This window comes from Heterocephalus glaber, unplaced genomic scaffold (genome assembly GCF_053883595.1).
Source record: "Heterocephalus glaber isolate CG9 unplaced genomic scaffold, H.glaber_assembly_v1.0 deba00001004, whole genome shotgun sequence".
In the NCBI taxonomy this organism is placed as follows: Eukaryota; Metazoa; Chordata; class Mammalia; order Rodentia; family Bathyergidae; genus Heterocephalus; species Heterocephalus glaber.
This window is the reverse complement of record NW_028258179.1, coordinates 9,987,699-9,999,359: the sequence shown is the minus strand read 5'-3', so window position 1 is coordinate 9,999,359 and position 11,661 is coordinate 9,987,699. Positions and strand designations below refer to the sequence as shown.

The 11,661-nt window shown below is 60.1% G+C and overlaps 1 protein-coding gene across 2 annotated transcripts in view; it reads right to left on the bottom strand.

The window, feature by feature from the left end:
• Positions 1-5,385: 5,385 nt before the first annotated feature.
• The window catches only part of Twist2 (twist family bHLH transcription factor 2), a 44,225-nt gene continuing 37,949 nt past the window's right edge, over positions 5,386-11,661 (bottom strand). For both annotated transcript variants that reach the window (XM_021247384.2, XM_004868415.3), the window contains exon 2: positions 5,386-6,009. In XM_021247384.2, coding sequence (XP_021103043.1) covers positions 5,742-6,009 — 268 coding nt within the window. In that variant the 3' untranslated portion in view covers positions 5,386-5,741. The remainder of the gene's footprint in view (positions 6,010-11,661) is intronic.

The window sequence follows — 11,661 nt, the reverse complement described above, 5'->3', positions numbered from 1 at the left end:
GCGTGGACAGAGTGCGTGGACAGAGTACTTCACTCTGCTTCCATCCCCTAACTCCTGGGCCCCCAGCACGGGTGCTAGCTCCCTGTCCCTATGGTGTATCCTGTCTTCATTTTGCTCTTTATACTTCTAGTTCTCATTTAAGAGAAACCATGCAAGATTTCAGCTTGGACCTCCGATACTTTCCCTTCACACTATGGTCTCAAGTGCAGCCATCTTCCTCCAGAGCACTCAGGTTTACCCTTGTCTGTGAGGGAGCAGTGCCCCGTTGTGTATAAATACTCTACTCCTGCGTTTACAAGAGGTCTGTTTGCGTCTCAGCCTCCTGCAGTCCTCCCTGTCTCAAGGCTGCTGTGGGGCAGGAGCTCTTGGAGTTCTCCGCCCTCCTCTGTGCAGCCCGTTCTCCACGGTGCCCAGGCTTGGGGGAGGCGAGGGGCCTGGGAGGACCTGAACTTTGAAGGCTCCGCTGGCTCCGAGGCTCTGCAGGCTGGGAGAGGGGTCACGCACAGCCCTGCCCACCATCAGCCCGCCTGTCCAGGCCCTGCGGCTCCGCCTCTCAGCCCCTGGGCTTCCTCTCTGGGCCCCACCTCTCCTGCAGCACAGTTCTCATCATGGCCCCGAGGCCATAGCAGGAAGCTTCACGAGGCTCCAGCCTAGCCCGGCCACTTGAGCCCACGGAAAGCTCCTCTCCTGTGGTGGGGACCCTGAGCCCCAGGCCAGGGGGCCGGCCAGTCACCACGAGGGCTAGGTGGAGTCTGTCCCTGGCCCTCCCTCTGTTCCTGGTGGCAGCAGGGTCACGGCAGCCTCTGCTAGGCCCCGGTGTCCTCCTGGCCCCTCTCTCCTGCCTCCTGGACAGCCAGCTTCCTCGCCTGGAGGTCCTCAGTCAGCTATATCTGCAAAGACTCTAAAACCTTAGCCTGTCACCCGTTCTAGGTCCAGATGTGGACAAGTCTCCCCACCTAGCAGAGAGGGCTCCAGGGGAGACACCGACCAGCGCCTGCGTGGTGTCCCCCTGTCGTGTGCATGGACCGCTTCTGCCTCCCTCTTCCTCCTCGCCTGATTCCTGGACCACTCCTGGGACCCACTGAGCCTGGTCATGTTCTGGCCAAGGCATCCAGTGGCCTCCAAGCCAAGCAGGGTCTCCCTCCCTCTGCCCACCCCTTCCCTCCCTCTCTTCCCCTCCTTCTCTCCCCAGGTCCTGTTTCCTGAGCTGAGCTGCAGGTGGTGAGTGGCCTGCAGACCTGAATGAACCACATGGAGGGGACGGAGTCTCAGGGGAGCAGGAGAGGTCTGCTGGTCCAGCCGGGCCATGTGCAGGGCAAGGAGTGAGGCAGATGCTGGGGCTCAGTCCCAGGGACACAGGGCCCAAGGAGCAAGTGGTGTGGACATGGCGGCCAAAGGCTCAGACCTGGGGAAACACCGTCAGGTACAGTGGACCCCGGACCCAGACTGCCCTTTGCTCCTCAAGGCTGAGGACACAGGAGTCTCCTGTGGCTGGGTCAGCGAGGCCTCTGTCCTGAGGCCGGCTCCCAGCAGGGCTTCTCTGCACCTGGTACCCGCACTCAGCGCAGTGGGGTCAGCATGGTCTGTGCAGCTCTGGGGGCTGTCCCGCGTGGGCAGAGGGGGGCTCCGTCAGGGACCCCACGGCCCTTGCACTGGGACAGTGGCATCTTCGCAGAGGGCCGGAGCATAGGGTGCAGGGAAGGTGTGTTAGGGTTTAGGTCTAGCTGTCCGGAGAGCCTCACATGTTCGTGTGCGGCTTTGGAAGCAGTCTGGATCGTGGGCACCGTAGCTGAGCTACCTGAGGAGGCGGGCCCTGAGGGTCATCTCTCTCCAGGCTCCTCCTTTTCCTCTCTGCTGTCTGTCTGCTGGGCCATGAGCAGCTCTCCTCTGCCAGGCCCTTCTCCCATGCTTCCCTTCTCTGGGGCCGGCCCCGCCCGGACTGAAACGTGAGCCAGAAGGAACCTCTCCAGCTTTAGGTTTCGGGTATCTAGTGTTTGTCTCAGCAAGGAGGAAAGCAGGTAAGGGGCCTGGCGGATGCCAGGGCCCATTTCTCCTCCCCAGGGCTGCTCGGCCCCTCCCCTCAGCGTGGCACCATCGCCATCGTGTGGGTTGAAGGTGGGGGTGAAGCCCGGGTCCGAGCCTCTGCCCGTGGCACCGCGGGTATGTTCACACCGTGGCATGCACAGTGCCCAGCGCTGTGGCGGTGACCAGTGTGTCCTTTCCCAGGAGACCATGGGGCAGAGGAGCGAACTCCGTGCAGGCTGCTTGTGGGTCTGCGTGGCCTCCCTGCCCCTAGAAGCCAGCTGACCCGATGGGCCGGGCCCCGGTCCTCCCTCTGTCCACTCACTCACCTGGCTGCCTGCCTCCTCTCCGAAGGTGCCAACGTCCCCCTCAGACGTGTCCCCAGGAGCCACACCGTCCCGTGGACGGGGCTCCTGCACTGGCTCACACCCGGCCCTACTCGGAGGATGCGCTGGTTTTCAGTTGCGTCTCTGCTCTCCAGGCCCTGGGGCACCGAACCCTGGCTGGCCCCACCTGCCTCTGCAGTTGCTTTCAAAAGCAGACAGCAGGAATTCACAGTTAATGCTGTTGCTTTTGGCTTCTGCCCCATCCCAAGGCAATGCTGGAGCCTGGAGGCCAGGAGCCCACAGGACCCCACTGCCACCCATGCGGTCCTGCTCCTGGGCTGAATTCCAGACCCCAGGCCCCATCTGTCCTGGGACTGCCCCTCTGGTCTGTGCCTGCCCGAGTCTGCCTAGGGCTGGTTGCTTTCTCCCTGGAGGGCCCCGCTGCACCCCCCAGCACAGCCAGTGGCTCTGCTGGATTTTCTCAGCACAGCACCTGTCCTGGGGACACTCAGGTTACCTCAGATGCATGTTCTGGGTGAGTCTGCACTGCAGCTGCGCCCAGCTCTGTCCCCCTGCTCTATCTGCCCGGGGAGCAGCTGGGAGCCTGAGGCAGGAGCCACCACACAGAAGTGGCCGCACGACACACAGGGAACCAAGTCCCATCACTGGTCCCGACAGCTTGTGACGAGAGAGTGTCCATGTGTGTGCATGCAGACACAGGTGAGTGTGAGTCCATGCATGGACACTCACATCCACACGTGCATCCCAGCACAACCGAGCCCCACAGGGTCCTCAGCTCAGAATGGGGCAGGGAGAAAGGGGATCCAGGTGACCCGGGGCGGAGCCTGGCTGAGGAATGCCCAGGGTTGGCAGGTGAATCCTCAGGGGACCCTGGGAGAGGTGACGGCGGGGTGCGACCCTGCTGTGTGGACCTGGGCGGGCAGCAGGGGTGGGGAGCAGGCACCAGCTAGTGGCTGTAGGGTGCCAGGGACCAACTGGCTGCATGCGTGCCTATGCAGGACGGGGCAAAGGGGAGGGTGCCGCGGTCCCAGGACAGGAGCTTCGGGGCCACTTTGAGGCCCCTGACCTCCTGGGTGGGCCCAGGGCGTCCACTCTTTAGCACAGCCACCCTATCATCCACGGTGCCTGGCTCCCCACGGTGGAAACATGGCCCTAGGTGGTCCAGTGGTCACCGTCACTTGGCAGGCCAAGCAGGCCTTGGCTCAGGGCCTGGGCATAGGAAGAACGCATTTGCATTTTGGGAACAGTGGAAGAGCCTGTCTTGGCTCCCATTTTTAAGGCTTACCTGTGCTGTTTATATTTAGAGTCACTTCAGGGCGAGGCACCCTGACCTTTCTGACTTCCTGGCCCCTCAGCCTCCGTGGGACCTGCAGCACTGGACCCTCTGTTTTGTCTCCCCAGAGTCTCCTCAGGGGGTCTAGGCACATACACATGTGTATGCACTGTGCATGTGTGATGTACACGTGTGCATGCGTGTGCATGCGTGGGTGTGCGTGGTGTGGGAGTGTGCCTGTGCAGTGCATCTGTGTGCATGGCTGAGTGCTTGTGGGTTACAGTGAGGTAGGTACTAGGGCTTGTGCTGCAGGGACCCCTCAGCCAGGGCCCAGGCCCCCCAGGGTAAGCATTGTGGTCACTTCTAGGAGCCAGCAAGTAACAGGAATTGAGGTCACAGTGGCCTTTCTGAGTCCCGCCTTCCTGCACACCCAGTGTGAGAGAGGGGAGTGAGGGCTCCTAGACCTCCACAGTCCTGCCTGGGACCCCTGCCCCCCTGGGGCTGCTGCCTGAGAGCTGGGCAGAGTCTGTGTCCACCCAGCCGACCAGGGCACCTGGTGTCCCAGAGGAGAGGCCTCCGGTGCTCAGGAGGTGCCCTGGCCATTTGCAATCCCCAAGCTGGAAGCCCCCACCTGAAGGCCACCTGCACCCCACTAGTGTTCACAGGAGTAGACATGGTAGCCAGGCCAGCCGGCAGGGTGAGGGACTGCCTCTCCTCCAACAGAAGTGTCCCCTGGTCGCATACTCCAATGGCTGCAGACCGCGGTCCCGAGGGCTTACCGGGTGGGGCTCCATCTTCACCTCAGCCAGACCCCTGTCTGGAGGGCAGACAGGTGCACCCCACGGAGTCAACACGGGCTGCACTGTTGAGAGTGTGCCAGGACTGCCGGGAGGTCCCGGAGGCTCTGACAGGGAGAGCAGGAAGGCCCAGACAGAGAGATGACTTCCAGCTGAGGCTGCCAAAGTCCAGCAGGGAACAGGCCTTGCTGCTGAGGCCACCCTGTCTGCAATGGCGGCTTGGTCCCTGGCCCATGGTTCTGTGAGGGACTGGAGTCTCTAGGAGGAGCGGCCCAGCAGGTGGAAGTCAGGTCAGTGGGGCTGCACCCCTGATGGGGGCCTGGGGCCCGGGCCCCCTTTCTCTCTGCTTCCTGGCTGCCATGAGGTGAGCAGCGGTGCCCCTCTACCTCCTCCCGACGATGTTCAGCCTCACCATGAGCCCAGAGCAACAGCACCAATGGACCATGGACTGAACCTCAGGAGCCGTGAGCCCAAGTAAACATTTCCTTACTTATGAGAGGGGGCACTGGGAATTGAACCCAGGGCCTTTGCTCTATCCTCACCCTTTTTCATGTATTTATTTTTGAGACATCATCTCTCTAAGTTACCCAGACAGGACTCAAACTTACAATCCTCTTGACTCAGCCTCCCAGAATGCTAAGATTACAGGCATGCCCCACCACACTGGGCTAAACTTTCCTATTTTGTAAATTGCTTATCTCAGGTTATTTTTCTCAGCGATGGAAATGTGACTCACATTCCTGCTATGCTCTCTTAGGCCTGGGTCTGTTAACTTTCATAACCATGGGAGCTTCTAGAAGTTCCTACAGTCGTGCCCAGCATAATGTCTCTCATCCTTCCCTGTCCTTTAGGGTGGGCCAACGGTCCTCTCTGCAACCCGTTCCAGGTTCTGCTTCCCCAAGCCAGGGCTTGGGCTGCGACGCAGAGATGAGAACAGACGCATGGAGACCAGGGCCATGTGGGTGTCTTTATTGTTCTGGGCAGGGTGGGATACACAGCCATGGGGTGCGCACTTGGCTTGTAAAAATATCTCAATAAATAAACAAATAAGCAACATATACATGGACACGGGGAATATAAAAGAGCGAGCTGGGAGAATCGGGGCAAAACAGGGCTGTGAGGAGGGGTTCCAGGCTTCCTTGAGACCATCATGCGGAGGTCGGGGTGGGCGGGAACTGGGGTCCTGTTCTGATAGCCTTGGTCCAGTTGGAGCAGGTTGTACAAGAACACATTTCTGTTTTATTAAAAAAATGCACGTCAAAGAAGGCACTCAGAGGGAAGTACAACTCCAAATCCAAATGCTCATAAATGCATTCCTGGATCTAGAGATTTTTCAGAAACAATAAAATCTACCCCGTTAAAAAAACCCAGAAGAAAAATCCAGATGGTGACGAGATGACAATGCGCAGGTCGCTGGCCAAGAGGCCCAGGAGCCGCTCCAGCATGGGGACTGTCTCTGGGGAGGAGCCCGCGCTGGCCCGCTGGGCACCTGCCGGAGTGCACAGGGCCTTGGCGAGGTCCAGGTTCAGAGGCGTGTGGGTGAGCCAGTTCTTCAGACGTGTGGGTCAGTCTGAAAGACAAGGAAGAGGGCTCAGCTCTGCCCGCTGCCCCATCCTGCAGGGTGTGGCCTCCCACAGAGGGGCCGAGCCTGGACGGGACGGGTGGCTGCACACAAGCGTCACCCTGCACCTCCCCAGGGACCCTCCCTCCCTCCCTCCACAGAGCCCGGACCATCCAGGTGACTGTCCCCAGGCCCCAGGCCACCCCCAGCTCTCAGGGCCCTGAGGATGGCTCTCCACCCCTCCCCAGGCTACTGCCACGCCCAGCGGGCTCCCCATGGGACAGAGCCACTGGGAGGAGAGTGTGGAGGAAGCGGTGGGGTTTCCAGGGTCACGGGCTGTCCAGGGTGGCAGGGGGCAGGGAACAAAGACACGGAGAAATGGGACAGCTGCCGGGAGGGGCAGTCAGGGGTGGATAAAAAATGATACTTCTGAAATAATTACAGATTCATAGGAAGTTGCAAAAAAGTGTAAGAAAGATTCCAGTGCATTCACCCCGTTTCCCCAGTAGTGCAGGCTCTCAAGCAATCTGAGAGCAACATCACCCCTGGGCTAGCGGCGTCAGCACAGCTCGGTGCCTTCTGCAGGACACACGGAGTGGCGCGGGCGCGTGAGTGGTGCATCGTGTGTGTTTAAGGCAATGTCATCGTGTGGATTTTGGCACCTGCAACTGTGACCAAGATATACAACCTTCCTGCCACCGTGAGGTCCCCTCATGCCAGGACACTGATTTTTAAAAACACATGAAGGCCAGGTAGCACTGCGGGGCCGGGCGTGCTGCAGGTGCCTGTGTGCGACTCCTGGGAGCACCAGCAGCTCACAGCATGGGCAGAGGCCGTGCTCCTGTGCTACACACCTGTGTGCTCACAGTACCGCCCGCACACACACACCCTCTACTCGGAAGGGCCTGCCCTCCCAGGGTGAAAGTTGGGTTTGGGCTCACATGGTGGCCTGGAACAGGTGACACGGTGACATGATGGGGAGAACAGGACATCCAGGTCCTCACACACCATTGCCTGTGCCCCCCACGCCCACAGAAGAGGAGGCTCTGAGAAGCGGGCAGAGGCCAGAGCCTGAGGCCCAGGGTGCAGCAGCTGCTGTGAGCTGCTTCCGGGGACAGCAAGTGCTGGCCATGTCCGGAGAGCGGGCAGCAGTGCTCTGAGGGCCAGGCTGGCCCGTCGCTGGCCACTCGGGGCTGTAGGGACCAGCAGCACACTCGCCCCAGGCTGCACATGGCATGGGCCAGTGCACCGTGACAGCAACACCGCCCCAGGACCCGAGGGGCTCTGTCAGGGACTCAGAAGGGCTCCAGGGTGCCATTTCCCTTGCTGAATCAAGACAAAGGTCAGACAAGACCCAGACAGGTTTCCCTAAAACTCATGTGCACGGAAATCCTCCCTCTCCCTCTCCCTGTCTCAGCTCAGAGCATTCCAAATAGTTAAGTCTTTTTAAGTGGTGCTGGGCAGAAAGTCAAAGGCTGCTCTTTTGGAGAATGTGGTTGTAATTAGATAATTAATAAGGGGGTGGCCAGCGAAAGCTAAATGGAAGCCTTCCTCAGTGGGAGGAAATAATTACAACAGTTTTTGATATATGAGCTGAGCCAGCCTCCAAGGGGAAACACAGTATCATCCATGAAAAGCCATCTCCAGCCGGGGTGGGTTTCAGGGTTTGCTTCGTGTGCCTGCAGGGGCCTGGGGCCGGGGCGGAGTGAGCGGCAGGTTCATTAGTCTTCCTGTCCAGGGCCTTCCAGCCTGGCCCCCTTGATGTCGCCCTGACCCCGGCCGTGTCTGCTGACACAGGCAGCAGATGTGAAACGTCTGGGGCTGCAGACCGCTCTGTGCACCAGAACCACCTGAAGCCAGGCCTGCGCCCTGTCTGCGGCTGGCCCTCTGCACCTGCCTGCCTGGCCCAGAAGGCACCAGAGGACATCAGTTGTCTCCCCCACACCAGACCACAGGGCACCAAGAAGCAGACAACTCCACGTCCCCAGGCCAAACAAAAGCACAGACATCAGTGAAGTCTCTAGAAGGGAGGTGGGCTGGGCTCGAGGAGGAGGAGTTTTGTTATAAGGCCATCCATGCTCCATCTGTGCTTTAAATCTCCCTTTGTTCCATCCCTCCTTCCCTCTCCCTTTCTTTCTTCATTCCTTCCATCAACCCATCCATCTAAACATCCCATCCATCCATCCATCCTTTCATCCATGCAACCCTCCATCCATCCACAATACGTCTATATACAGGAATCCATCCTTGCAAACTTCCATCCACACATCCATGCAGCTGTTCGTCCATCTGTCCATACATATGCACATACAGTCATCTATCTGTCTGTGCATCCACCCATCCATCCATCCACATGTACGTATAACCATCCATCCACCCACCATCAGGAAACCGCCCATCCATCCATCTCTCCAGCATGTACTGAGCACCTATTTATGTGAGGGATGCTGCTAGTTGCTGAAAAAGCCAAGACGAATCAGAGAAACCTGGGAGAAGAGGAAATGTAAAGACAACGTGAATGCAGTGCAGACACTGGGAAAAGCAGGTAAGACTGCAGAGAAGAGCAAAAGGGCCAAGTAGCCTGGGTTTGGCTGGACTACCAGAAAGAGCAGGGCGTGAGGCAGGGGACAGGGAGAGCCTAGATGTGGAACCTCCTTTAGCCAGACAGCTTGTGCCCGCACACACGCACACACACACACACACACACACACACACACACGCACACCTGAACTGCAGGGGAGAAAGGGAAAGATCAGGAGGCCAGGAACAGACAACGGAAATGAAATGTAGGGGCGTCATCTCCAGCAAGCAGCAGACAGACGTCCAGCAGACAGCCTCATCTTTAGCCACCTCTCCTCAACCCCAGCCCGCTAAGAGAGGGAGCCTCTGCCCAGGGGGACAAAGGCTGTCCAGTTCTCCAGAAGTCATGAACAGTGAGTCACCAATAAGCGGTCGAACCATCAGAGCTGCTCATGGAGAAGTTCAGCCCTCAGGGGCAGCCGGGATCCCGCAACCCTGCTTGTGTTCAAGAGGAATCATCCAGAAAGACCAACGTCTTCCTGCTAAAAGGAGCTCCGGGTTCTGGGAGGAACGTGGGGAAGACCAACCGACCGGGTCGCAAAGAAACTTCCAGGAGGAGGTGAGCCTCCCACTGCTTCCAGACAGAAAGAAAACAAGTAGAGTCAGGGTGGCCCCCAGTGTGTCTGCCACCTGCCAAGTGACAACGCCAGAATGGCCAGAGCTCTGACGGAAAAGAGGGGGACGAGCTCCTCCCAGCCCTCCATGCCCACCCCTAAGTTCATGCATGCCAGGTGACCTTTGGGGGAGCCCCAAGACACGGCCCTCCCGAGGCAAGGACTCAGCCCCTCGCTCTGGGGGGAAGGAGAGGTCGTCTACCCAGCAGGCAATGAGGACGTGGCAGAGAGAAAGTGCTGCAGAGGCCACATGTGAGGGGGAGGCAGGTGCATCCGTGGGTCCCCAGGAACCCAAGCTGCTGTCGGCCCAGAGTCACCCAAGGAGGACGAGACACCAGCAAGACCCGAGCACGGCCTGGGCAGTGCCGCCTCTGAGCTTGTTCTCCTACTCACTGGGCTGGGGACCCCCGTGTATTGCTAACTGTTGGGCCTCCTGACCAGCTCCCCAAAGGTCTACTGCACCCCACAAAGAAAACAAACCAGGGTCACAGCTAAGTGGAGAGGAAGGTACGGAGATTTTCCGTGTGGCCAGGCACAGGGCCACAACCTCCTCTGCCCAGCACCGAAACTGCGGCAACACCTGCAGGGCATCGGGGCGAGGCAGGGCATGCCCACCCAGGGATCCAAACGCAGGACCCAAGGTGCCCACAAATCAAGTTCCCTGCTAGAGAACCCACTCTGTGTGCCCCAGAAGCGTTAGCACAGAGACGTGAAGCAGTGGCCACCAGAGAGCTAGTAAAGGACACTGCTGGACACGATGCTCAGCAGGCACCTAAAGGTGCCTCCCCTGCTCTAGGACAGAAGGGGGGAAGGGTGGGGCTTGGGCTCAATCCCAGCTGCTGCCTAGGGTCCAGGAAGCCTTGGGAAAGTGGGGAGCTTCTTCAGACCTCAGTTTCCCCATTTGCAAAGCAATCAAGGAGGGTCCAGCAGGCAGGGTCCGTGACAGCTGCAGTGAACAGTATGTGCTCGGCCACTATTGGCTGGGACGGGGCCTCTGATGAAGACGCCAGGGAGACACGGGTGACCTTGGTGAAGCGGGGCCTCCTGCTGCCCGTGGGCAATGTGGCCCTGCGGGTGCCATGGAGGGACTTAGAGGAGTGACCGCGGAGACAGCCGAGCCCCCTTCTGACCAGGCACTCACTGCTTGGCTGAGGCAGCCACTGTCCAGGGCCTGAAGGAGGGGACACAGCGGCAGAGGAGGGGCTGCCCATGCCTGCCAGCAGAGGCAGGGCCCAGGCCCATGCGACTCCCTGCCCTGTGCCCGTGGGGCTCTGCTGCTCCGCCCCCACCCCACCGCAGAGGGAACCTCTGAGGCCCAAGCCCAGAGCAGTCCTGCGGGGTGGCCCCACGCCCCTCCTGCGGTCGCAGCACTCACCCCACTGATGGAGAGAAGGAGAAAGCGTGCAGGGCCGGGGCACACCCAGTCCTCCAGGAGCCTCACCAGCCTCGGGCCCCGGGCACCTGGCTCAGCACACCATGCCGGCCGGGTGGCCGGGCTCACTCTCCAGGTGCTCACTGGGTACGCGTTCCTGCTGCCCAGAAGGTGACCCTTGGACTCCAGCAGGGGCAGCATGACCCAGAAGTCTGCGAGAACCACATCCTCCCGCCTCCACCGACCCCAGGACCAGCGTCTGGGGGGGCGAAACCTCAGCTCTCCTTCGATGCTATCTGAGCATGCCCAGCCTCACACCCGCTGTGACAACCGTCATGCGAGGGAGGTAAACTGAGGCTGTGGGTCCACGACGTGTCCCTCAGGCCCCCACCAAGGAGCCCCACCACGCAGGCTGCAGCTAGGCAGGCCTGGGGCTGGAGGGACGCATAGTGGACGCTGCTGGCCACGCCTCAGTGACCAGCCACCTGAGCAAAGGGGCAGGCACCAGGTACCAGGGACAGGGCTTGGAGACATCACCCCGCTCAGCTGGGAGGGCTTTCTGTGCCACCCAGGTAGGGCCTTCAAAGGGACCACTGGATCCCAGCACTCAGGAGACAGAGGCAGGAAGACTGTCATGAGTTCAAGGCCAATCTGAGCTGCGCAGTGAGTTCAAGGCCAGCCTGGACTACATAGCAAGACCCAGCCACAAACCAACAAAACAAAACAAGACAAAACAAAGGGACCCTTGGGCTACCAGTTTGGGGTAGCCTTCCAGCCCACTGCCAGCCCAAGGCACCCACCCCAGAGCCACCTTCCCCAGCACCAGGCTGTCGTTTCGACAAATGCCTGGGGCAGAGACAGAGAGGAAGCAGCGTTCAGTTCCGAGGACAGAGCATTCAAAGCCTCTGCCAGGGCAGGTCTGCAGGGGGGCTGATCTGTGAAGAGAGCCGGCCCTGGGTGAGCAGGGCCCATGAGGAGCACGTGCCAGGCTCCCTTGGCTCCTCAGGCCCCGGCCAGTGGGGCTGCTGGGTGCTGCGTGCAGAGGGCGAGTGGAGTCCACTCAGGGCAGGGCGGTGTCCCCTCCTGGCCTCCCCC